The sequence below is a fragment of the Triturus cristatus genome, chromosome 1_1 (assembly GCF_964204655.1).
Source record: "Triturus cristatus chromosome 1_1, aTriCri1.1, whole genome shotgun sequence".
NCBI classification, from domain to species: Eukaryota; Metazoa; Chordata; class Amphibia; order Caudata; family Salamandridae; genus Triturus; species Triturus cristatus.
In genome coordinates, this window is record NC_140579.1 from 881322233 (window position 1) to 881349483 (window position 27251).

General features: G+C 54.2%; 1 protein-coding gene across 7 annotated transcripts in view; it reads left to right on the forward strand.

Moving 5' to 3' along the window:
* LOC146871232 (ATP-dependent chromatin remodeler CHD8-like) overlaps window positions 1-27251 on the forward strand; it is a 2388691-nt gene that overhangs the window by 1493807 nt on the left and 867633 nt on the right. For all 7 annotated transcript variants that reach the window (XM_085650618.1, XM_085650635.1, XM_085650640.1 and 4 more), the window contains exon 29: window positions 11735-11939. In XM_085650618.1, the coding sequence (XP_085506744.1) occupies window positions 11735-11939 (205 nt within the window). The remainder of the gene's footprint in view (window positions 1-11734; window positions 11940-27251) is intronic.

Genomic DNA, 27251 nt, shown 5'->3' on the forward strand with positions numbered 1-27251 from the left:
GGAGACCCTACTGACCAAGGTGACCCACAAGATGCTCCTGACACTCATCTTTATAATATCAAACCATCTCACACTGAAGATACTGCTGCTTTTAACGCCCTCATTGAAAGGGCAGCTGCCAATCACGGAGTGGAACTCCATTCTGACTCTGGAGGAGGATTTCTTGGTGGACACGTTCTCCACATCAGAAAGAACAGTCAAGACTCTACCAATGTTAAAAGGGGTTCTTAAACATGCTAAGGACATCTTTAAGGAAACGACCAGGGCACGGGTATTGAACCCGAGAATAGAGAAGAAATACAAACCAGCACCCGGAGACCCAATGTACATTAAGGGTCAATTGCCGTTGGACTCCATGGTAGTTTCTAATGCTCGCAAGAGAGCTAACTCGCAGACTACAGGTGATGCTCCTCCTCCAGACAAGGAGTCCAAAGTGCTAGAAACATCAGGCAAAACCCCCAAGACACCGTCCTATGTCCGCAGAGCACTTGACATTATTGCGGCAAGAAGTACTAAGTATGCTGCAAAAAGGAGCCATAGAGCTCGTGCCTATGGAACAGCGGGGGTCAGGGGTGTACTCTCTGTACTTCTTAATCCCAAAAAAGGACGGGTCACTACGACCTATACTAGACCTCCGCCCTCTCAACCAATACATTCTGTCAGAGCATTTTCATATGCTCACCCTCCAGCAGGTTCTGCCGTTACTCAGTCAGGCAGACTTGCTAGCAACACTGGATTTGAAGGATGCGTATTTCCACATACCCATACACCCATCACACAAAAATATCTCAGGTTCACTCTTCAGGATCAGCATTATCAGTTCAAAGTACTCCCTTTCGGGGTGACAACAGCGCCCAGAGTCTTTACCAAGTGCCTAGCGACAGTGGCCGCACACTTAAGGAGACAGCACATTCACGTCTTCCCTTACCTGGACGACTGGCTTGTTCAGGCAAAGTCAGCCCAGCAGTGTGCCAGCCACATATCTCACACCATTCACCTTCTTCACAGTCTGGGATTCTCACTGAATTATCCAAAGTCACTTCTCCAACCCGCCCACGTACAGCAGTACCTGGGCGTGACTATAGACACTCTGGCTGCCAAAGCTCAGCCAAATTTAGTGAGAATCAACAGCATGCAACTGCTGATAAGAAAGTTCAAACCACAACACTCCCTTCCAGCGCGAGTGTTCATGCAGTTGATAGGCATGATGACGTCCTGTATCTTTATAGTCCCGCACGCGAGACTACATATGCGCCCGCTTCAGGAGTGCTTGGCACGTCAATGGAATCAGACTCCAGGACAGTTGAAAGACCTAGTGTTGGTGAGCGGTCGGGCATACAACTCTGCATTGGTGGAATCCACACAACCTTTGCAAGGGCCGACCGTTCCAAGAGCCTGTTCCACAAATAATACTGACGGCGGACGCGTCTCTCCAGGGATGGGGAGCTCATGTACTCAATTACACAGTGCAGGGACTATGGACGACACAGCAACAGAAGATGCACATCAACCTTCTGGAACTGATGGCTATTTTCCTGGCAATGAAGGCATTCAAAGTACACCTGTGCAACAAAGTCGTGTTGATCCGGACGGACAACATGACTGCCATGTACTACATACAGAAGCAGGGAGGAACACACTCTCCACAGTTGTCTCATCTGGCTCAGAGCATGTGGAAGTGGGCCATTCAGAGGAACATGTTCCTCATGGCGGAACACCTCCCGGGCAAGGACAATCAAATGGCGGATCTGCTCAGCAGACACAGCCACCAAATGCACGAGTGGGAGCTACATCCATCAGTACTCCAACCGTACTTCCAGCAGTGGGGTCGTCCAGAGATAGACCTATTCGCCACAAGGGAAACCGCAAAATGCCAAAGCTTTGCCGCCAGGTTTCCGCATCCACAGTCGCAGAGCAATGCGATATGGATTAACTGGTCAGGCAGATTTGCGTACGCTTTTCCCCCAGCGCCATTAATACCGCTAGTGGCACGCAAACTAAGGCAACACTCAATGACACTCATCCTGGTTGCTCCAATGTGGGCACGCCAGCCGTGGTACACCACGTTACTAGAACTGTCCGTGGTGCCGCCTCAAAGACTGCGGCTAACACCCAAACTTTTAACACAGAACCATGGCGAAATTCAGCACCCAGATCCGCAACAGCTGAACCTGGCGATCTGGCTCCTGAAGTCTTAGAGTTTGGCTACCTGAACCTGCCTCCAGAATGTATGAATATCATCAAGGAGGCCAGGAGACCCATGACCAGAGCTTTCTATGCGGCTAAATGGAAACGATTTGTCATTTACTGTCAAAACAATGACATTAATCCGCTGGATGCATCCATTCAGAACATCATCTGTTACCTGTTACACTTATACCGATGCAATCTGGCATACAACTCCATCCGTATACATCTAACCGCAATAGCGGCCTATCTTCAAAACAGGCAGCACCTCTCTTTATTCAAAGTGCCTGCCATCAAAGCCTTCTTAGAGGGACTCAAAAGAGTGATTCCTCCAACTCACCCACCGGCACCGGTGTGGAACCTGAATGTGGTCCTCACAAGATTAATGGGTCCACCTTTTGAACCTCTACATTCATGTGAGATTCAATTCCTCACCTGGAAAGTAGCTTTCTTAGTGGCAATCACTTCGTTAAGAAGAGTTAGTGAACTCCAGGCACTAACCATTCAAGAGCCATTCATACAGGTTCACGCAAACAGAGTTGTACTACGTACCAACCCCAAATTCATGCCTAAAGTGATATCGCTGTTCCACATGAATCAAACTATTGAACTGCCTGTTTTCTTTCCAAATCCAGAAAATGTCGCGGAGAGAATGCTCCATACACTAGATGTAAAGAGGGCCCTCATGTACTATATAGACAGAACAAAGGATTTTAGGAAAACAAAACAAATGTTCGTTGCCTTTTCTCCACAACACAAGGGCAACGCCATTTCCAAAGCAGGGATAGCCAGATGGATCGTTAAATGTATTCAAATTTGCTATGAAAAAGCTAAACGCACATTAACGATTCCTCCCAGAGCCCACTCAACACGAAAGTTAGGGGCGTCCATGGCTTTCCTAGGGAATATTCCTTTAGAGGAAATATGTAGAGCAGCCACATGGTCCACTATACATACATTTACAAAACACTACTGTGTAGATGTACATTCCAAACAGCAGGCAGCTGTAGGACAGGCTGTTCTCAAGACCCTTTTTCAGACTGCTGCAGCTGGCACGGGCAGCCGCCGCTAATGGAGGGACTGCTATATAATCTATGCACAGATATGAATTCAGCAGCCCACATGCCTTGAACTGAATATGCTACTTACCAGTATGCATCTGTTCTTGGCATGTAGGGCTGCTGACATTCATATCGCCCACCCTCCTCCCCGGCGTCTGTAGCGGCTGCAGCACTCAGAATTACTGTATAGCATGGTCATCACTTACGGTATCTACTCCATCACTGCCACAATGGCGAAAAACAATCTGAGGATGGAGAGGATGCCCGTGCACACTGTAGTCCAGAGGAGGAGCCACCTATCGTGATTCTTCGAAGACTCTTCCAGGACAACAATGTGCAATCATCCGGACCCAACACTAGGCGGCGATCTATGCACAGATATGAATGTCAGCAGCCCTACATGCCAAGAACAGATGCATACTGGTAAGTAGCATATTCATTTTTAGACATGTTGCACAGCAGAGCTTACTGCTGTGCAACATGGCTTAAAGTCAGAGCCACTGGAATTATGTGATTTTGCTGCCTCAGTGATTTGAATCGTATAATTATAGTCCTGTAGTAGGGGATCTCTGTGTATAGTCATAATCTAGTGAATAGTCCCGCCCATGTGCGGGTACCCCGGAGCAATAAAAATAATCTCTTAAGTTGTCAAACCATGCTGACCTGCATCTACACTTAAGAGAGAATTTCAAAGACAGATAATGCAGCCTATATCCACAGGTTACACTGTCCAGTACTTCAACTAGAAAATTCCACCAACATCCACAAACAGCACTGCCTGCCCAGCTTTTTCCACAGAGACAAACCTGCCTCTACCAGCAAAAGCCTCTGGAATGATAGAGAGGGAGGAATGGACAGACAAGCCCATAGGCTGCCATTATGTGGCTCAGAACAGGATACTGTGTCTTTAATAAAACTTTCCAGAAATTGTCAAGTATCCCAGAATGCACAGCAGGTCCCTTTTTACTTTCAGCTCTTTTTTCCGACTCCTGCTAGCAGGACCCTGGAGCATTGAGCTCTCCCTTTTCAGGGGTTTATTTGGTGATTTTGTCACTTTTCAAGCGCTTTTAGTGTTGTGGCCTTCCTTCTGGTGTTGTCATCATGCCTGGCTTGTTTGACAAGTGCCCAGAGTGCGATAGGAAGAAGGCGAAGTCAAACCCGCACAGGGTGTGCATCGTCTGCCTTCCCCAGTCCCATGTGCCGGAGGAGTGTGAAATCTGCCACTCGTTCTCGGCCAGGACCTTGAGAGAAAGAATGAAGATCAGGCTCCAAGTCCTGGAGGACAGAAGGCTGAAGGCACAAGGTGGGTCAGGAGGGGCTGAATCTGCCCATGCTGAGGCCTCTGGGGGGCTCCCCAGGGGCAGGAAGATCGGCAAACCTCCCAATTCTCCGCCGACGTCGATGGCGTCGACGACGGCGTCGAGGGGGATGAGTACAGTCTGTTCACCTTCTCCCCAGGGCTCAGGGGAGAAGCGGCGTCGACGCTCAACGTCGAGGGAGCTGAACAGGCCGCCGTCTTCGTCGACACCGTCGTCGACGCCGTCCACTTCGCCGTCAAGTCATCGACGTCAAGATCAGGCCCGGCGTCGGCGCTCGCCGTCGAGGGGAGGTCGCCTGTCGCCGTCGGCTAAGAGGAGAAGGTCGCCGTCGAGAGGATACCCGACGTTGCCGGCCAGCCTCGGGGACTCGCCGACGAGGCGGCGTTCGCCGTCGAGGCGGCGATTGACGTCAAGGAGGCGATCGACGTCAAGGAGGCGGTCGACGGTCCCCGGGCTCGGTATACTCCGTGGTGTATACGCCGACGAGGCCGGGGTCGCTGCCCTGCCCTCCTTTGCCACGGGAGCCCGCACCACGGATCCCTATGCCATCTCCTCCGTCTCCTCCTCCACCACTACCGACACCACCACCACCACCACCTCCTCCTCCTCCTCGTTCTATTCTGCCTCGCACGCCTTCGGGCCCACCCGCGGTTCCGCCACGGTCGGTCTCGTTGCCCAGGTATCCGACGCCGCCGCAGGGAACTCCTAGGCCGCGGCGCGAGGGAAAGCCACCGTCGGCGAGGCCGGCGGACAGACCGAAGCCATGGAGAATGCGCTCCCACTCCGGACGGAGAGGGAGATCGCAGAGCCGTGGGCGTTCGTCGTCAACATTGGGGCGACGCCGCAGGAGGTGCAGATCCATATCACACACGCGATCATCTGCCAGGGACTTCTCACCGACGCTGTCGGACTCGCCAGGGACGAGGGTGTCGCCGATTGACGATCTAGTCTCCTTCCAGGAGGTACTACTGAGGGGTGCAGCCAAGTTGAGAATCACGGTGACGGTACCGACACCTACGACGTCCGTGATATTCGAGACGCTGCACAAGACGCACCTGTCTCCCCCCCCCCCCCCCCCCCCCCCCCTGCTGCCTCTAGTGCCGGAACTGGTGGAGCCCACTATGGAGTTGTTCCTCACGCCGGCGGTGACGAAATCTGCCCCCTCACGGCTCCTGAAGAAGTATCGGGCGCCGGACTCGGACCCGACTTTTTTGAGGATGGACCCGAAGCCGGATTCGGTCATTGTGACGGCGGCGAGGAAGCAGCATGCTACCACCCCTTCATCGACGGTTCCGCCCGACAAGGAGAGCCGCTGGCTAGATTCGGCGGGCAGGAAGGTCTGTGGGACGGCTTCTACCACCATGAAGGCGGCAAGTGCCGGGGCATTGTTGGGGCGTTACGACCATGCCCTGTGGGAGTCTCTCCAGCAGTACGCGGAGCTGCTGCCTCGCGAAAAGAAGGAGGACTTCTTGGAGACTTTGCGCGAGGGGATGCTGGTATCGAACCAGGTGATCAGTGCGACAGCTGATGTGTCTCTGCTGGCGGCGCATGGGTATTGTCATGGCGTCCACCAACGACTTCACGCGTGGCTGCGCCTTACCTCGCTCAAGCCAGAGGCTCAACATAGAGTGGCCAATCTGCCTTTCTCGGGGGAAACCCTTTTCGGCAGGCATGCGGACGACGAGATGGCCCGCATGAAGACGGAGGCAGAGACCCTGATGGCTGTCGGGTTGGAGAAGCCCGAGATGAAGAAGCGCCCGTTCCAGAGACTGTTCGGGTCTGCGGGCAGAGGGCGTGGGCAGGCCTCAGGACAGCAGCAACACCTGCAGCAGCAGTTCCGGAAACCCTTCCAGAAACGACAGAAGGGTCGAGGGGGCCAGCAGTCCGCTACTGCTACCAAGGTCCCGGCCGGGTCTCGGCCCTGAGCATCTACTTCCCCTGCAACCGTTACCCACTCCAGTGGGGGGAAGCATTCAATTTTTTGTGGCAGAGTGGAGAAAAATTACTCGAGACAAGTGGGTGCTGAATATTGTTTGCAATGGATACAGTCTTCGGTTCATCAGACCGCCTCCAGCGATTCCGCCGGTAAGCTCGCAGTATTAACTGCGAGAGCTCGAGTCGGACATCTTGTTACGGAAAAAGGCGGTGGAAGACGTACCGCTGTCTCAAAGGGGAAGAGGTATGTACTCTCGGTTCTTCCTGGTTCGCAAGAAGGACAAGAACGAGTTCAGGCCCATTCTGGATTTGCGGCAAGCAAACAAATGGATTCGCAGAGAGAAGTTTCGCATGCTATCGTTGCATCAGATTTACCCTCAGCTGCAACGGGGAGACTGGCTCTGTGCCATAGACCTACAGGATGCGTACTCTCATGTGCCCATTGCACGGAAACACAGGAAGTTCCTGCGATTCCAAGTCAGCGCCAATCATTATCAATACACAGTACTGCCATTCGGGCTAAAGTCTGCGCCCAGGACCTTCTCGAAGTGCATGGCAGTGGTAGCGGCGCACCTGCGGAGGAACAAGGTTTGTCTACCCGTACCTGGACGACTGGTTGATCAAGGCCTCATCTTTCTCGGAAGCGCAGGCGCACTTCCGGAGGACGTGCGCTCTCTTGACCAAGCTTGGGTTACACGTCAACATGTCCAAATCTGTCCCGACGCCGGTCCAGTGCATACAGTACTTGGGGGGCCTCCATAGATACGCTGTCAGCAAGCGTGTCTCCTTCGGAGGAGAGACGGTTATCGCTCCTTCGGAAGGCTCAGGACCTCATGACCGCTCCATCGACGACAGTGAGGAAGGTGTCTTCACTGCTGGGGTTGATGGCCTCCAGTATCTTCCTCACTCCTCACGCACGGCTGCACATGAGACCACTGCAGGAGTGCTTGGAAGATCAGTGGGATCAGAGGACAGGTTCTTGGGACGACAAGATACGACTGTCTCATGCTCTTCAGTCTCTGAAATGGTGGTGTTCGGCGGAAAATCTCCTCAGGGGGGGTTCCCTTCCACAAGGACATTCCCACGACGAGTATCGTGACGGATGCGTCTCTCCAAGGCTGGGGAGCGCACTCCGGAGACTTAAAGATACAAGGAAAGTGGTCCCTGTTGGAGTCTATGTACCACATCAATTTCCTGAAACTCAGAGCCGTTTCCTTGGCATTGAAGGCCTTCCATCCGTCCTTCCAGACCAACTCGCTGCTGAAACAGACGGACAAAACAACTGTGAGAAGTTGGCCTGATGTATGATGTCACTAGTTCTAGTGTACACCTTGTATCAGTCCAAACAACCCTTATGGTGATTGGTTGTAAAGTCAACCTTATAGACCAGCTATCCTAGTGGTAGCATGGACAAGAGCAGTCTTAGGCTAAACTCTGAATGGCATGTGAAGCCAGCTGTTATACCATATGTAATCCCTTGAATACCAAATGAAAGGACACCACAACAGATATATATGTATAAAATAAAGTGTATTTATTCTAGACAAACCCTCAGCACTCTTTATGAGATTAGAGGTAAGTACAGCACAGTCTTATTTAAGCATACATTAAGTCACACAGGTAAGTAATACAGTTGGGCCCTAGGGGCCACGCAAACCATATACTAAAGAAGTGGTATAAGGACCACTGTCACGGGAATAGGATAGGCCTAGGCCTAGGGATTCGCTGGGGCTACACTACACTAGCAACAGTTAGGAAGTGGGAGGCCCACGGGATTCAGGTGCAGAGTGGAAACACTCACGCGTAATGCGTAAAAGTCGATAGAATTACTAGCAGTTAGAAATTAACAGTTTAAGGACACTTCTGAAGCAGCTAGAGAGTCGAGACTCGGAAACTAGACCCTAGGATAGTCACTACCCTTGTGAGCACCGAAGTAACCAAGTTACCTAGCCCACGGGCTGCGGGTGCATAGGTGTGAACTGGCGTCGGGTTTCGTCGTGGACTTCTATGGATGCCTGAAGGAAAGTTGCTGACAGGCAGTCAGTGAAGTGTCTGGTGGATCCCAAGGCTGGGATCAAGAAGAGAGGAGACCTGCAAGCAGAAGGGACAGTCAAGGTCACTAGCCAGTGACCACGTGGAACCAGGAAGGAACCAGGCGATGTCGTGTAGATTGCAGGTGAAGGTGAAGCTTGTCGCTGAAGCCACGGGGACCAGGAGACGTCGAGGACGACCAGGACCAGGAGGCGAGCTGTCCCATGAAGGCTCTTGCTGTCGGCGGTGTCGAAGTTGAACTAGGACTCACCAAGCCTTGGCAAGCGGAACCCACGAAGAACGGAGGACTTGCTTCTGGTGCAGACCAGGAAGGTCTGGGGTGCTTCTCTTTTGCAAGGAAGCGGGAGCCAGTCCGGAGGAGCCAAACCAGCGGTGAAGATTTCAGGATGCGTCGTCACAGAGGCCAATAGCCAACGGGCAAGCAACCGGACAGACGCGGCAAGCAGGAAAATGCAGAAGGGCCCCACACAGGACTCGTGGAGTGTAGGGGGCTCATCTTCGGTGCAGATGGTGCTTGGGGTTGGGGCTTCTCAATACCCAGTGCACAACTTCGAGGGTGCCTCAGAAGCTGCGTTGGAAGATACTAGCCACTTTTCCCAGGTAGCCGGTCCCACGTCTCTCGTCGCCTCCACGGATCTCAGCTCGGCTGTGGATGTGGATCAGGGTCGGTCCCTCGTAGAACTTCAGCAAAGCAAAGGGGAGTCTCTTGATGGTGCCTGTTTGCACTGGGTAGCCACTCCTTGGCCACAAGGGAGATTCTTCAGTCTTCTTCTTTCGTCGAATGTCGAAGGTCCAGAGTTTCTGTTCAAGTTGCAGGTTCAGGATAATCTAATCTCCTGGGGCCCAGCTACCACTCTTATACTAATCTGGGGGGCTGGGTTACCTGCTAGGTCACGCCTTATGGGTGGGACCTGGGAGGGGGGTGGTTACACCCCCTTCCCTTTGTCCAGTTTCGCGCCAGGACTGGGGCTGGAGTGCCCCAGCACCGGTTTGAACTGGACTATGCACGGGACACCTTGTGCGCCCCAGGCATGTCTCATTCTTTTCATCCCTCCCTGCCCCAATACACTAAGGCCTGTCTGGGGTGGTGCTCGCACCTCCCAAGGCAGGAAACCTATTGTCCAAGCCTCCCTTGCCGGGATCACTCCCAGCAGCAGGAGGTCAGACTCGTGTCTGTGGCAGCAGCATCCATTTTGTGATGCTGGGGCTCTGGTTAACTTTAACCGGGTAAGTAGGTTACATCATGTCTTCTCCCTCTAGAAGGGAGGGATAATATCCTCATCACCAGAAATGGGATGGGGGTATTATTCCAAAGTGTTAGACACCTTACACGACATGTTTTGATAAAGCCAAACCATAGTTACCATAACCGTTGAAGATTATAAGGCACTTTAAGAGTATATGGTAGGCTATATCATAGAACAGCTATAAGGACATGGTTCTGAAAGCTGCAGACAGGCTCAGCTCATGCTAGAGCACCATCTCACATGTTACCAAGCACTCTGCCTCCAGGATTGTTAAGGCCTGCCATAGGAGTGGCTGATAGGTACACATGTGTCTATATGTAAGTTAGGTATAGGAATACTACACCTAAGCAAGGGGTGATTACACGACCTTGCCCCAGCTGAGTGATCAGCCAGTTGTGTCATAATGGAAGGCCAGGCCAGGGGTGGCATAATACATGCTGCAGCCCCTGGTAGGCCTAGGGTACACCTATCCCCTGGGTACCTAAGGTACACTGTACAGGGGCCAATAAGGTGACCCTATCCAAATGGGTTATGCACCTAAAGTACATAGTATCAATTTAGAGAGAACAGCAGGGCTGTGGGTCTGATTAGCAGGCCTACAGCCACATCGAAGTCGAAAACCAGTAAAGCAAAAGCAAAAAGTGGGGGTGAACATAGAAAGCAGACCCTACTCTCCTACACATACCATGCAAGAAAGATGGCACTTTCTCACAATCTCATAAATAGAAAGTTGAGTAAAAATTCGAAAATTGTGCAGCTTTGTAGAGTGGTTTTGGGCTGACCTCTTGATGATGCCCATATTTCACTGGGATCTATGGAATATATTTCTTATTTCAAGGGTCCCTGTCAAGTATGGATTTCCTTATTGCTGAATTTTGTACTCTAAAACCTGTAACGTGTTACAATTTATAAAATACTATCCTCTCAAAATCATAAAGGAATTCTGAAAAATTGTGGCCTTATAGTAAGAAGTTGTGGTCAATTTCATCAAGAGTAGCACATTCTCCTACATTCGCGAAGACCAAAAAAACAAAAGTTTTATTATTTTATATTATAACCACTAGTTGGTGTAATTATATATGCCTTAGGAATGGAGAATGGAATCCAGCTGCAAAATTGTTACAGCTCAGGGACTTATTTCTTGTTATGCATTAAAACCCCATCTAAGGGGCTAATTTTTGGTCGGCCACCTTTGCTACCCTGATGGACTACCTCCAGCCAAATTAAGAATTGACCACCAGCCCAACATCTCCATACAATGAAAGGAAAAGCCTTACAGTAGCTTCTTTCAGGGTGTAATAAGTTTAGTGGATGGCCGATCGGAAAATGTTTCCAAAATTGTTTTTCAGAAGCAAACTTCCACATTGGTATTTTCTTACTGAAAATTCAAACATCTGGGAGCTTTCTCCCAGGGTATTGTGGTTAATTATTTTCATTTCTTGTTGCCAGTGGCAGACAACAAAGGACATTATACTCTCCACCCTAAATGGGGCAGGTTGTGCAATGCCTTTCCTCAGACTCTAATCAGGCACTGTTTGTCAGGGGCATTTCCAATATGTTGTGCTGGACCTCCTTTCTTAAAAGTAATCAACTCCCTTCCTCTCCAGTTCTCCTTTCCTTTGGCATTATGTTAAAAATGCCTCTTACACATGTCCCCTGATGCAAACATGCAGCCTCTGGTCACAGAATTATAAATCAGATGGGGATGACTGGTCTTCTCTAATCACCATTTACCTTACCAGACTTTTCTTTACTGGGCAGAACATAACTGCTTTCCAGTTTATGCAGGAGAGTTAGATCAGTGCTCTGAATAGCAGGGAAATGCTTGTTATGCTTCAGGTTAGTTAGAGAAATGGTGTCAACTAATTTTTATGAAGTGTCAGAGCTCACATCCAGTCTTTTGTCAGCCTTGTCGTATTTTCTTCTGTAACAGACCAGGCACCGCTTCCAGGTCGTTTGTGCTGGCCCCCAGGCTCAGCTTTGACTGCCCGCCTGCGCCGCCTCATCACAGCCTACCAACGCAGCTTTAAGCGGGAGCAAGCGAAGATGGAAGCAGCAGAAAGAGGAGACCGGCGGAAACGTCGTTGTGAAGCTGCTTACAAGTTGAAAGCGATTGCACGACACGAGAAACAACAGAGGTAATGCTAGATTTGAGAAAAAGCCAAAGTATGAGCTGTGGGTATAATGAGAAATCATTGATTGGAGAATGAGAGCACAAGTACTTGAAAAAAAGGACGATTGATAAAAACCTTCTGATGTGTAAGAAGTAAGAGAAATATTGTGTAAGAGAAATATTGTCTTAGAGAAATATTGTCTTAAACCTCATTGGCACCGTTTGCAGGGTCAGAATATGCACCTTTATGGACCATTTGTTATTGGGCCGAACTCCTTACATCTGAAAGAGACTATCTGATTGAGACTACTAGCCGCAGATTCCATAACGTAGAATCATCCCCAGGCGTGATACTGGACCCGGAAAGCTTTCTTGCTCAGCGTCTCTGCGCGCCGGTGGGCGGCACCACGCAACTCCTCCCTGACGTCCTCCGCGGGCATGACATCAGTGGGGTCACATAAGCCCCACCCCGGCATGCTGACGTCAGTTTTCTTCTTTTCCGTGTGCAACGTGGATCCGGATCGTGTTCCTGGCCTTTTTCAGGCCTTCTTTTTCCGCTTTGAGCGTTTTCTTGAGAACAGTGTGCGAATGACGTCGGGCTTCAAGACGTGCTCGTCTTGCGCGTGCCAGATATCGGCGACGGATCTTCACCCCATCTGCATGTGATGTTTGGGGGACCACCACGATTCCACAGATTGCGAGGCGTGTCAGCAAATGAAGCCAAAGACCTGTCAGGAGCGCTGGATGAAACTCCTTTCGGCACGCATTTCCAGGTCGGCGGCGTCGCCGCGTCCGTCCCCCGCGGACGGCTTCAAGAACCGCCGCTTTCGTCTCCGACATCGTCCTTCTCCCAGGCCGCAAGGTTCCCTCCTTCGGACCATGGCACCACTGCCTCGCCACAAACCCCCGCGGGGGTCCCTGTGGTGTCGCGGGAGGTTTCCGGGGCTCGGGGCACGTCCTCGAGTCCCCCTTGGTCCTCTGGGCAGGCGGCGGCCTTGTCCGAGGCTGAGGTGACGCCGCGCTGGCGGGTGCTGGCCCTGGTGGATGCTGGCCCTGGCGGCGCCGCAGGGGCCGACTAGGTGTCGGGGCGTGTCCCCGGGCCCCCTCGTCCCTCCATGCAGGCGGCTGCGTCGTTGGAGGTCGAGTCTATGCCTTTTCGGCGTCGTTCCGTAGCAGCCCCAGCTCTGACCCCGCCTCGTTCTCCTGTGCTGCGTGTTGTGGTCGAGGTCGTTCCGGCTTCCCCTTCGGCGCCGTTCAACGTTGATCTGACGTCGGTGGCAGACTATACGGCACCGGGCCGATGTCTGGTCGTTGATTCGTCTTTGGATGCCCCCTCTTCTCCAGAGGTTCGGCGGTTGTTGGTTTCATCTTCTCTGGAGACGGGTCGCCGCTTCGTGGCCTTTTCCCCGGTGTCCTCTTAGGACAGCTCTTCGCCGTCACCGTGTCCGCAGTCTTCGCCGGAGGCGCCTCAGGTTCCCCATTCATCGGTCCACCTTCCCCCTTTCCGGGCTTGGCCTTTCCTTCCTCCGTTTGGGCTGGGGGACGGAGCCTTAGCTTGCAGCCATCGCCCACGGAGGAACTGCTTTCCTCTCCGCGGGGCCTTACGGAGGCGAGTGCTGCCTTCGCTCGGGCTGTTTCCACGGCTGCGGGAATCTTGTGCATGGGCGTTCCAGCTGCCCATTTCCCCACGGATCATCTGCTGGAGGACCTCCATCAGGGTTCTGGTGGTCGGGAGCTGGTTCTTCCCTTCGAGGCTTCGCTCCACACTTCTCTTTTGGGTGCTTGGGGGCGTCCTGCCACGGGGGACCCGGTGCCGCGGCCACTTCTGCGCTGCCACCGTCTTGCTCCGCCTGATCCTGTCGGTCTTTCCCTCCGCCCCTCTACCAGTGGCCCTCTTTTACAGAATGCCTTTCCCTCCCTGCCATCGGTGTTGTCTCCACCGTCACGGGAGGCCCGCTGGTTAGATTCCTGGGGGCGCAATATCTTCGCCTCCTCCAGTGCGACTTTGTGGGCCCTTAACACTCTTTGTGTATTGGCTAGGGCCACTTCTTGCTTATGGGATTCTGCGGAGTCCCTTATGTCTTTCGCTTCTCAGGATGCTGCCTGTGTTGATCTAAGGCACAATGTGTTGGATGGCCGTGAGCTGGCGGCGTTTATTCTTCTCTCGGCTCTGGACATTTCGGAGCTGATTGGTCGTACCATGGCTTCATCGGTGGCCCTTCGCCGCCATGCCTGGCTACGGATAGTGTATTCCCTGAGAAGGTTAGAGAACGGCTGGTTGACCTTCCCTTTGATGGTGCCCTTTTGTTCCACGCCCCTGCGGATTCTACCATTCAGAGGTTTCTTGCGGGGCTTCGTCCTCCTCCCCCTCAGTGACCTGTATGTCGGTCTGTGTCTTGGGAGGTGTTCCATTTTTTTCCTGGTGCCTTGTAACGAGCAGCCCCGGTTGTGTGTTCTGTGTGGTTGATGTGCCTTAGGGTCCTTTGTTGGGATTTTGGTGCTGTTGGCTACTGGTCCGGCACTTTTTTGGCTTGTGGTTTTGGCTGTTGGTATGCCCGTGTAGGCCCTGAGATTAGGCCTTCTGTGTATTCTTTATTGGCTGAATGGCAAGCCGTCTGCGGTTTTCTCCGCAGATCTTTGTTTGTCCTCTGCTGCGGATTTTTTTTCGTATGAGGTGTTCCCATGTTCTTGGGACTTAACATTCCCTATGTGGGGTAATGGTAGCTATTACATAGCTCTATCATGTGTTGGGGAGGTGTGGTCCCCCTTTTGGGCTCCTTGTTCTCCGTGGCATCATGATACGTCGCAGGTGCGATCTTCTTGCCGATTGTTGAGGCAGTTTGCGTTGCGCCCAGGTCCGTCGTCCTGGTTCGGTACGTCGCTAGGCCAGTCTGGCCTGTGGCATCGTGTTGTAGCGGTTCCGCACTTCTGTCCAGTGGTTCGGCTTAGCTTCTGGTGGTCGGCTTGGTCTGTCCTCCGTCTTTCTTTTCTGCCTGGTTCCACTTCTTTCGTGGGTCTGTGTGCGTGCGTGTATCTGAAAGAAACACGTTAGTTAGATTCCTCACCTTAGAATATCCCCAGGCGTCAGGCTGGATCCGGAAAGATTTTTGTAGCAATACCCCTTGCGCGTTGCTAGGCGTCGTCTGCGGCTCCGCGTCCGTCGTTGGCGTCGTGCGCCGCAATGATGTCGTTGGGAGTACTTAGATGCCGCCCTCGCGCGCTGACGTTAGTTCTTCTTTTTTCCGCGCCAGACAGCGCCGATCCGGGAAGAGCTTACCCCTTAGTCAATTTTTGACTAAACTTTTTGACTCTTTTTGGTCTTCTGTCGACTCGACTCTGGTGCTGGTAGGATGCCTGGATTTAAGGCCTGTGACGCCTGTCAGCGCCTGATGTCGGTGACGGACCACCATCGCCGGTGCCTTTACTGCCTGGGGGCCGACCACGACGCGGAGTCGTGCCCCGACTGTCAGGCCTTGACCTCGAAGGCTAGGCGGGAGCGGTCCTGTAAGCTTTTCGAGCTTCGGCACTCGGCTCCGCGCCGCTCACGGTCCCGGTCCAGGAGGAGGTCCAAGGACCGGTCGCGGAGCTGCATTCACCATCATCGCTCGCAGGGCTCGAAGTCTTCGGGTAAGTCGAAGCGATCAAAGAAGTCCAATAGGCGACACCGCTCTTCAGACTCCCCTGGCCGGTCACGCGACTCGGCCGAGGGTCAGGGTGGTCCAACACCCGCGGCTCCATCGGAGCCGCAGGAGCCGCTTCCGTCTCCATACCCGCCGGTCCCTGGGACTGACGCGACTCCGGCGGAGGTCAGTGCCTTCCTCTCGGCCATGAGGGGCCTGGCTCCGCCGTAGATGCCTGCCGGCGCGCTCCGGCCCCGGCGCCGTCGACGACTTAGGTCCCGACGCCGCAGGTCCCCAAGGGATCCAGGCCTGGATCTCTGTCGGCGCCGGTCGACCTCACGACGCCTCCTCCACTGGTGCCGACACCGGTTCCACTCCGACGCCATCTCAGGACTACGCCGTTCCCCGGTTTAGCCCCTGTCCGGACACGGCGCCGCACCCGACGCAGATAGATGAGCGTTTCATATACCATCCGGCTCCGATCGTTCCTCCTGTTTATCAGGAATCGGATGACGGGGGCGACTGGGAGGGGTCTGAGGACCCTATGTCCCTCCAGGGTCAACTTTCTCAGGACTGGGCAGACGAACTGGGGGATGCCAGTGGTCTGGACACTTCGCCGGACGCTGGCTTCATCTCTCCTCCGACTGTGGCTTCGGAGGAAGGTGCAGCTTTTTCAGTGGTGCTGCACAAGGCGGCCGAAACCCTGGGGCTCGAGTTGCCTGCTGTGGCCGTGAGGACTAATATCCTCACAGAGGTGCTTTAACCGTCAGCAAGCTCCACAGAGCCTCTGCTGCAGTTCAATGAGGCCCTCATCGACGTTCTGCAGGGCACTCGGTCCAAGCCCTCAACAGTTCCTCCTGTGGATCGGAACGTGGCCCGGCGCCACCGCCCTGCTCCGGGCGACCCCAGTTTCCTGTCCCAACACCACACCCCACCCCGAGAGCCTGTTTATCCAGGCCTCCACTTCCCAATCCTCCTCCCCGTCCGCTCCTCCGGATCGGGAATCCAAGAGGCTGGAACAGTTCGGAAAGAAACTGTTCTCTTCCCTGAGTTTGGGCCTGCGGTCTTTGAACACCGCTTGCCTCTTGGACCGTTTCTCCCACTCTCTGTGGGATGCGGTGGAGGACGTGCTGCCACTGTGTCCGGAGGAGGCCCGGACACGTCTCTCCCAGGCACTTGCTGACGGGCGAGATGCAGCGCGACATGCCATACGGTGTGGACTTGACACCACGGACTCGCTGGGTAGGGCGATTTCCACCACAGTGGCGCTCTGGCGCCACGCCTGGCTGAGGTCCACGTCTTTTTCGGGGGATGTCCAGAGTATCCTCATGGATATGCCCTTTGATGGTGCTCGCCTTTTTGGTGAGAAGGCGGATAGTGCGCTGGCTCGTTTTAAGGACTCCCGGGCAACGGCCACGTCCTTGGGTCTCTTGGCTGCACACTTCCGCCCCTCGCCTCTTTCGTGGCCAAGGAAGGGGCGCCTCCTCGCGTCCGCCTAGCCACCGGCTGCAGAACAAACCTGCACACGGTCGCGGACGTGGGTTCCGCCGTGGCGGTTCTAGAGGACAACGCGGTCAGTCCACATCCACCCCGGCAGCATCCACCTCAAAGCCCTCCTAGTCCGAGCTTTCAGGCCCATTCCACGCCAGTGGGCTGCAGAGTTCGCCATCACCTGCTCCACTGGCGCTCCATCACTTCGGACAGGTCGGTGCTGCAAATCGTCCGAAGGGGCTACTCCCTCCCCTTCGAGACGACCCCTCCAGCCATGCCACCACAGTGCCACCGTATATTGGAGGATCACTTGAATCTTCTGCGGGAGGAAGTTACGGCCCTCTTGGCCAAAGAGGCCGTCGAGCGCTTTCCTGGTCCAGAAGTAGGCCGTGGTTGCTATTCCCACTACTTTCTGGTTCCCAAGAAGGACAAAGGGGGCCTACGCCCTATCTTGGACCTCAGGAACGTCAATGCCTTCTTCCGGAAGGAACGGTTCAAGATGCTAACTTTAGCTCAGGTTCTGGCTGCCCTCGACCCTGGAGACTGGATGGTAGCGTTGGACTTGCAGGACGCCTATTTTTACATCCCCGTCCTGCTGGCCCACCGGCGTTACCTGCGGTTCACGGTGGGTCAGGAGCACTTTCAGTTCACCGTGCTCCCCTTCGGCCTCACCAGTGCCCCTCGGGTGTTCACGAAAGTGATGGCGGTGGTCGCAGCTCATCTGCGCAGATCGGGGGTTCCAGTCTTCCCCTATCTCGACGACTGGCTGTTGAAGGCGGGCTCGCCCCAGCAAGTAGTCTTCCCACCTCCAGACTACGGCCGACCTCCTGCATTTGCTGGGGTTCTCCATCAATGTGCCGAAGTCACACCTGAGTCCCTCCCAGAAACTCCTCTTCATCTGAGCGGTTCTCGATTCGGCGCAGTTCCGGGCTTAACCTCCGGAACAGCTGGTCCGGGATATTCAGGCTCTGATTCCCATCTTTCGGCCTCTATCCTGGGTTTCGGTCAGGTTGGTACTGCGGCTTCTGGGGCTGATGGTCTCCTGCATCCTGTTGGTGCATTACGCCAGGTGGCGAATGCGGGCTCTGCAGTGGGACCTGAAGTTTCAGTGGGCCCAGCATCGAGGCAACCTGTCCGACCATGTCTTGATCTCGGAGGGCACTGCGAAACAGTTGCAGTGGTGGCTCACGGACCGCGATTGGGTCAGCGGCAGATGCCTCTCCCTACCCCAACCGGAGCACGTAGTAGTGACGGACGCGTCCCTCCTGGGATGGGGGGGGGCCACATGGGCGAGGCGGAGATCAGAGGACTCTGGTCTCCGGCGGAGGCTCAACTCCATATCAACCTTTTGGAGCTGAGAGCGATCCGGCTTGCACTGAAAGCCTTCTTTCCCTCTGTCCGGGGAAGTGTCGTGCAGGTGTTCACGGACAACACCACCGCCATGTGGTATTGCAACAAACGGGGCAGGGTGGGGTCGTGGACCCTTTGTCAGGAGGCTCTGCGCCTCTGGAAATGGCTGGAACACCAGGGCATCACCCTGGTGGTTCAACATCTGGCGGGCTCTCTGAACGCCAGAGCAGACGAACTCAGCCGCCGGTGCATGATGGATCACGAATGGCGTCTGAACTGGGACGTGGCGCAAGGTCTCTTTCTGCAGTGGGGAGAGCCTTGGTTAGATCTATTCGCCACCGAAGAGAACGCGCAATGTCTCAGCAGTTCTGCGCGTTGGAATTTCCAAGGCAGCACTAGCTCGGAGACGCTTTTCGTCGCGAGTGGAGTTGCGGTCTGTTGTACGCCTTTCCGCCTATACCACTTCTGCCCAGAGTGCTGAAGAAGATCAGGCGCGACCGGGCCCAAGTTATCTTAGTGGCTCCGGATTGGGCACGAAGGTTCTGGTATCCCGAGCTACTCAGTATGTCAATCGATCCCCCGATACGACTGCCTCTTCAGGAGGACCTTCTGTCGCAGCAGCAGGGGACGGTCCTCCACCCGAACCTGTCCAGCCTCCACCTCCATGCGTGGAGATTGAGCGGCGGCAGTTGATGCCATTTGACTTGCCTCCTGAAGTCTGTGATGTCATTCTGGCAGCCAGGCGTCCCTCCACAAAATCGGTATACGCCTGCTGGTGGAACAAATTTGTGGCATGGTGCACAGCAAAGGCTGTGGATCCCCTTTCCGCCCCTCTTTCTGGGGTTCTACTCTTTCTTCTTTCTTTGGCCCAGCAGGGCTCTGCTTTTGGCACCTTGAAAGGTTATCTTGCTGCAATCTCTGCCTTCTTACGGCTTCCTGATCAGCCTTCTCTTTTCAAGTCCCCTGTTGTTTCCCGTTTTCTCAAAGGCATTACTCACATGTTCCCTCCTGTCCCCTTCGTAATGCCTCAATGGGACTTGAATCTTGTTCTGACTTTTCTGATGTGCACTCCTTTTGAGCCTCTTCACAATTGTCCCATTCGTTTTCTGACCCTGAAAACTGCTTTCCTGGTAGCTATCACCTCGGCTAGACGGGCGAGTGAGCTCCAGGCTCTGTCATCTAAGCCTCCCTTTCTTTCTGTTCATCCGGACAAGGTTGTCCTCTGGCCTCATCCTTCCTTTCTTCCGAAAGTGGTGACCCCCTTTCACATCGGGCAATCTGTCACGTTGCCCACCTTCTTTCTGCCTCCGCATCCTTCAAAAGAGGAAGAGAGGCTCCACTGTCTGGACCCAAAACGGGCGCTGTCCTTTTATTTGGACCGCACCAAACAGTTCCGGGTGGGCGACCAACTTTTTGTTGGATACGTAGGAGCTAAGCGGGACACAAACGGACCATCTCACGTGGGTCGTGTTGTGTATTAAACATTGTTACTCCTTGGCAAAAAAGGACCCTCCTGTTGGGTTGAGGGCCCATTCCACCCGGGCCACAGCGGCTACAACTGCCCTGGGCCGGGGAGTTCCCTTGCGGGACATCTGTCAGGCGACGACGTGGGCTTCATTGCACACGTTTGCCAAGCACTATTGCCTGGACAGCCAAGTCCGGAGAGATGGCTAATTTGGCCGTTCTGTTCTCCAGGACTTTCTGGTGTGATCTTGGTTCGCAGACCCACCACCGGGGTTGGTATTGCTGGGGTATCTATTCTAAGGTGAAGAATCTAACTAACGTGTTTCTTTCAGATGAACAAGTTACTTACCTTCGGTAACGATGTATCTGTAAGAAACATTAGTTAGTTAGATTCCTCACCGACCCACCCATCCTCCCCGTTCTGCAAACTGACATCTAGGGTTAAGGTTATCCTTTTCAGGGCCCTAGATTTTTTGGCACCAGTGTCGGTCTCTTGCATGGCTCTGCGTTCCTGGCGCAGAATGCTATGTACAAGAACTGACGTCCGCGCGCGAGGGCGGCGTCTAAGTACTCCGTCATTCCGGCGCACAACGCCAACGACAGACGCGGAGCCGCAGACGACGCCTAGCGACGCGCAAGGGGTATTGCTACAAAAATCTTTCCGGATCCAGCCTGACGCCTGGGGATATTCTAAGGTGAGGAATCTAACTAACTAATGTTTCTTACAGATACATCGTTACCGAAGGTAAGTAACTTGTTCTTCTGGGCCGCCCCCTCCCTTGGGGTGTGTCCTGGCCCTTCCTGGCCTCTGCCTTCGGCTGGCGTTTGGCTTGTCCAGGGTGCACCCTTTCGTGGTGTTGCCTGCTGCTAGCTGCGCATGCCTGTGCAGGTCTATTTGTTCTAACCCACCGTTGTGGCCTTTGATGTATTCCCTTGTGTCCCTGCCTCTGGTTCCGCTGGGGCTTGCACGACTGTGCTTCTCTTTTCCGTCAGCGCTTTGGCGGTGGAGCCGTTTCTGCCCAGTCCGCTGCTTGCGGCTGAGGTGTGTTTAGATTTTTCTTTAGCTGAGTATGTGTTTCTTACGGTGGGCCCTGCCTCCGGTTCTTCCTCCTCTCTCTAGGGTTGAGGTGGCCCTTGGGTTCCTTGGGGCTCTCAGGCGCTGTCTGCCCCTGCGGGGTGTTGGGCAGTTCTCCCTTGGTTGGGCTTAAGGATATCCTGGCCTTTCCCTACTTGTCCTTGTGACATGTCCCCTGCTGGGGCCCTGTCTCTCCTGGTGGGGAGGCTCTCTCGCAGGCCATCCTCCCTTCTGGGTATGGCTAGGGTATCTATTCTATGTTAAGGAATCTGCGGCTAGCAGTCTCTATCAGATATACAAGTTATGTACCTTCGGTAACGATGTATCTGGTAGAGCCGATTCTAGCCGCAGATTCCTTCACAACCCGCCCTTCCTACCCATTCTGCGAGGACCCTCTGCTTGGGTTCTGTAGTTGCCTCCCTCTGAGTGGCTTGTCTTCTGTGGGTGTCCTCTTCGTTCTTCTGGTCATACATCCCTCCAGCTGCTTTCTTTCCAGCGTGAGGGCCTACTTTTGCTCTTTCCCCCGTTAGAGTTTCTGATCCCCACTGGTCTTCCTCGTTGGGGGTACCTTTGACCCCCTACTCCTTTCGGGGGTTATGGCCCTCCTTGGCAGTGCATCTGCGGATCGCTTACCTACCCTTTGTCCACCTACTCCTTTCAGGAGGTGGGGCCATCCTTAGCGGTGTACTCTGGGGATGGGTCGCTTATGCTTCTCTGTTCCGGGCTTGTGGCCCTTCTCTTTGTAGTTGTGGCTGCAGGCTCTCTTTCTGTCATGGCGCTTTCACATGCTTGTGCCTCCAGGATGGCTCTCGCCTTGAGTTGTGAGGTGGTTCCAAGGGGTGGTGCTTGCGCCTTTCTTGCGATGTCTTCGCTGCTCTGTCCTTCTGTTGCCTTACTGCCACCTGCTGCTTTTGCCTTGGCTTGCACGTTTGTTCCTCAGGGTGGTGCTCTGCTCTTTTCCTGCTCTGGCCTGCTGTTGTCGCCCTCTGGTGCCTTGGTGCCACCTGGTGATGTTTCTTACCCTTTGTTTCTCTCTATTTTTGTTTCTCTGGTTTTTTCGCACACTGTTCCCATGCTCTCCTCAGTTTTGTTGTGATGGCTCTGCGTTGTGACGCAGAAAAGTTCTCCGAAGCAAACTGACGTCAGCGTGCCGGGGTGGGGCTTATGTGACCTTGCTGATGTCACGCCTGCGGAGGACGTCGGGGCGGAGTACCCCTGTGCGTCGGTAGGTGGCGTTGGTCGACTCCGCGTTAGTTGTTGGCGTCCTGATCGCTGGAATGACGTCGTGGTATCTACTTAGAAACTGCCCCTGCGTGCTGACGTCAGTTCTTTCTTTTTCCGCGCCAGCCAGCGCAGATCCGGAGAGAGCGGTACCCTAAGTCTTTTTTGACTAGAGTGTTTTTTGACTTTTTGTCGACTTCTTTTTTTGAGTCGTTCGGCTCCTGGTGCAAGGGATGTCACGTAGACTGACCGGCTTCAAACCTTGTGACTCCTGTCACAAGTTGATGTCGGTCACAGACCCACATCTTGTGTGCCTCTGATGCATGGAGCGTGACCACGACCTGAAGTCTTGCTCCGACTGCCGGGCCATGAACCCGACGTCTTTGCAGGAGCTCTGCGCCACTCAAGGTCCTGGTCGAGAGGGAGATCGCGGAGTCACCACCAGTACTCCTCTTCGAAGTCTTCGTCTGTGGGTAAGTCGAATAACAAGTAGAAGGCGAAGTAGCACTGTCGCTTTTTGCCTTCTCCCCTTCCGTCTGCCGACGCGGGATGCAGAAGGTAGTCTTCCGGCTCTGCCCGCGTAGCCTGTTGGGTCCGCTCCAAGCTTCCCCCCCCCCCCCCTTCCTGGGAGCCGGGGCGACCCCGTACCCAACTAAACAGCTTTTACGAAGCCCTCCACTCCATCTTTGGGCAGCCTGATTCCGCCGGCGCGCCTTCGGGCCCCGCTGACTCGTCTGGGAGTTCTAGGCCTTCGATGCCAAAGGCTCCTGTGCCACAGGGACCCCAGGGTTCCAGGCCTGGATCGGGATCGGTGCCGGTTGACCTTACAACACCTCCTCTGGCGGCGAATCCATTGGCAACACCTCCTCCCCCTCCGACGCCGGTTGTGTCCTCAGCCTCTCCCCCTCGACATGGATACGGATCCCGACCGGCACCGACTGGTATCTTTGTACCTCTGTTCTATCCTGGCATTCCTTATCGCCCTGAGTGACTTCCAGAGGAGGATGAGAACTGGGAGGGTTCAATTGACCTGCTAGCAGACCAGCTGGAAGAGCCGGACTGGAGAGAGGAACTGGGTGTGGCCTTGGTATGCTTTTTCCCCCTACCGTGGCTACGGAGGAGGGAGCCTCCTACGCTGTGGTGCTGTGTAGGGCGTCTGAGGCCTTGGGCCTTGAGCTACCTACGGTGGCGGTCAGGACTAACCTCCTGACTGAGGTGCTTCAACAAGCAGAAGCCTCTTCGGAGCCCCTGCTGCCTTTCAATGAGGCCCTCGAAGACATCCTTCTGGGCACCTAATCCAAGGCCAGCACAGCGGCTCCTGTGGATAGGATGATTACCAGACACCACCGCCTGGCCCCGGGCGATCCCAATTTCCTCTCCCAACACCCTACCCCTGGGAGCTTGGTGGTCCAGCCTCAACATCCAAAGGCGCGTTCCCTACTGCTCCCCCAGATAGTGAATCCAAGAAGTTAGATAATTTTGGGAAGACGTTTTCTTCCGCCAGCTTTCGACTGTGGTCGGTGTACACCGCATGTCTCTTGGGCCGTTACACCGATTCTGTGTGGGACACGGTTGTGTAGTTGCTGCCGCAGTGCCCGGAGGAGGCCCGGTCTATACTCTCACATGCGGTGGCTGAATGGAGGGATGCAGCAAAGTTCGCCATTCATTTTGGGCTGGACACCACTGACTCTCCAGGCAGGACGATTTCAACGTTGGGAGCCCTGAGACGCTACGCCTGGCTGAGGTCCACTTGCTTCTCGGGCGATGTCCAATTGACTCTTTTGGACATGCTCTTTGATGGCCGTCACTTGTTTGGCGACAGTGCGGGCAATGTGCTCGAGTGCTTCAAGGACTCTAGGGCTACGACCAGATTCTTGAGCCTCGCTACCACCTCTCACCCCGCAGTCTGCTTTTCGCCCCTTTAGTGTCTACAGAAGGGGTGCCCACCACGTTTTGCCCAGAGCTACAGGCCTGTGCAGGCTGTCCAGCCTCTGCGGGACTGGGGACGTTGGACCCACTGGTCTGGGGGCCGTCGGGCGGGCCAGTCCACCAGTCCCCCTCTGCAGCAGCCTCCAAACCTTCCTAGTCCGACCTTTCAGGGCCACCAGTTGCCAGTGGGCGGCAGGATCCGCCATCACCTCCCCCACTGGTACAACATCATGTCGGACAGGTGGGTTTTGCAGATAGTCCGAAGGGGCTACTCCCCTTTGAGACTACCCTTCCCTCCATGCCACCTGCATTCTATCGCATGTCGGAGGATCACCTGGCCCCATCAGGAAGTTGCGGCTCTTTTGGCCAAGGGAGCCACTGAGCGAGTCCCTGTGCCAGAAGTAGGTCCTGTATGCTACTCCCACTACTTTCTGGTGCCCTAGAAGGACAAAGGACTTCCTCTAATCTGGGACCTCAGGGACGTCAACCGCTTCCCCCGGAATGAGAATTTCAAAATATTGACATTGGCTCAGGCCCGGTCTGCCCTCGACCCTGGAGACTGGATGGTAGCATTGGACTTGCAGGTCACTTATTTCCACATCATCGTCCTGCCGGCCCACAGGCGTTACCTACAGTTCATGGTAGGCCATGATCATTTTCAGTTTACTATACTTCCACTTGGCCTTACCAGCGCCCCTTTTGATGGCGGTGGTCGCAGCTCATCTGCGCAGATCAGGGGTTCCAGTCTTCCCCTGTATCGACGACTGGTTGTTAGAGGTGAGCATGCCCCAGTCTGTCCTTGCCCACCTTCAGACTACGGCGGACCTTCTGCATTCGCTGGGGTGCACAGTCAACGTGCCGAAGGCGCACCTGCACCCTTCTCAGAAGCTTCTTTTCATTGGTGTGGTTCTGGACACAGCACAGTTTCGAGCCTATTCTCCTGAGCAGCGAGTCAAGGATATTCGGGCTATGATACCGATGTTCTAGCCTCTATCCCGGATTTCGGTGTGGAGGACCCGGAGTCTGCTGGGCCTCATGGCTTCCTGCATCCTGCTGGTGGATCATGCCAGGTGGCATATGCAGGCTCTGCAGTTGGAACTGAAGTTCCAGTGGGCGCAGCATCAGGGGAATCTGTCCAATTGCGTCCAGTACTCGGAGGGCACTGCACGACAACTGCAGTGGTGGCTCACAAACCAGGAATCGGTCAGGGGCAGATCCCTCTCCCTTCCCCAACCAGACCACCCCGTGGTGACCGACGCATCCCTTCTGGGATGGGGCGGCCACATGGGAGAGACGGAGATCAGCGGCCTCTGGTCTGCGGCGGAGTCCGGGCTCCACATCTACCTTCTGGAGCTCCGGGCAAGTAGTCTGGCACTGAAGGCATTCCTTCCTTCTGTCAAAGGGAGAGTAATGCAGGTGTTCACAGACCACATTCAAGTCATTTGGTATTGCAACAAACAGGGTGCAGTGGGGTCGTGGACCCTCTGTCTAGAGGCCCTTCGCCTCTGGAAGTGGCTGGAGCATCAGGGCATGTCACTGGTGGTTCAACACCTGGCAGGTTCTCTGAACACCAGGGCGGACAAACTCAGCCGACTGTGCTTGATGGATCACGAATGGTGTCGTAACTTGGAGGTGGTGCAAGTTCTCCTTCAGTAGGGAGAGCCTTTGTTAGATCTATTCGCCACCGAAAGAACGCGCAATCTCAGCAGTTCTGCGCGTTGAAATTGCAAAGGTGGCACTTGCTAGGCGACGCTTTTCAATACGAGTGGAGTTGCGGTCTTCTATGCGCCTTCCTGCCTATACCACTTCTGCCAAGAGCTCTGAAGAAGTTCAAGCGCAACCGGGCCCAAGTATTCTTGTAGCTCCGGATTGGGCACGATGAGTCTGGTATCCCGAGCTCTTGAACATGGCCATCGATCCTCCGATTTGATAGCCCCTTCGGGAGGCTCTTTTGTCGCAGGGGACCGTCCTCCACCCAAACCTGTCCAGCCTCCACCTCCTTGCGTGGAGATTTAGCTGTGACAGTTGACAGCCTTCGACCTTCCTCCTGAAGTCTGTAATGTTACCTTGGCAGCCAGGCGCCCCTCTACTGAAACATTATTCGCCTGTCGACGGAACAAATTTGTGGCATGGTGTGCAGCAAAGGCTGTGGATTCCCTTTATGTCCCCCTTTCTGAGGTTCTACTCTTCCTGCTTTCTTTGGCCTACTAGGGCTCTGCTCTTGGCACCCTCAACGGCCATCTTTTGGCCTTTCTTCACCTTCCAGGTCAGCCTCTTTTTTCAAATCCCCTATTGTAAATCGATTCCTTAAGGGCATTACTCTCCTGTTTACTCCTGTTCTTTATGTAATGCTCCAGTGGGACTTGAACCTTGTTCTGACATACCTTATGTGCGCTCCATAATTGTCCTCCCAGACTCTTGACCTTAAAGACTGCTTTTCTGGTTACCATCACCTCTACTCGCAGGTCGAGTGAAATTCATGCTCTTTCTTCTAAGCCTCCTTTCCTTGCTGTTCATCCGGACACAGTTGTCCTTCGTACTCGACCTTCTTTTCTTCCCAAAGTGGTTACCTCTTTCCACATAGGACAGACCATCACTTTGCCCACCTTCTTCCTGACCCGCATACTTCTAAAGAGGAGGAGAGGTTCCACCATCTGGATCCAAATCATGCGCTTTCATTTTATCTGGATCACACAAAACAATTCCGGGTGGATGATCAGCTTTTTGTTGGCTATGTGGGCGCCCAGAAAGGTGGGGCCGTCCAAAAATGAACCATCGATGGGTCGTTCTTTGCATTAAAAATTGGTTATTCCTTGGTGAGAAAGGAACCTCCAGTAGGGTTGCGCTTCCATTCCAACAGGGCGATGGCAGCCACCAATGCTTTAGGATATGGAGTCCCCTTCATGACATCTGCCAGGCAGCCACGTGGGCTTCATTGCACACGCTCCCTAAGCATTACTTCCTTGACAGCCACGTCCAGAGAGACGGCTTCTTTAGGACTTCCTGGTGTGAACTTGGTTTGCAGACCCACCTCCGAGGTTGGTATTGCTGGGGTACCTATTCTAAGGTAAGAAATCCATTAAAACTAATAGTCTCTTTCAGATGAACAAGTTACTTACCTTCGGTAACGATATATCTGTAAGAGAAATGTTCGAGGCATGTGGGCTGCTGAATTCATATCTGTGCA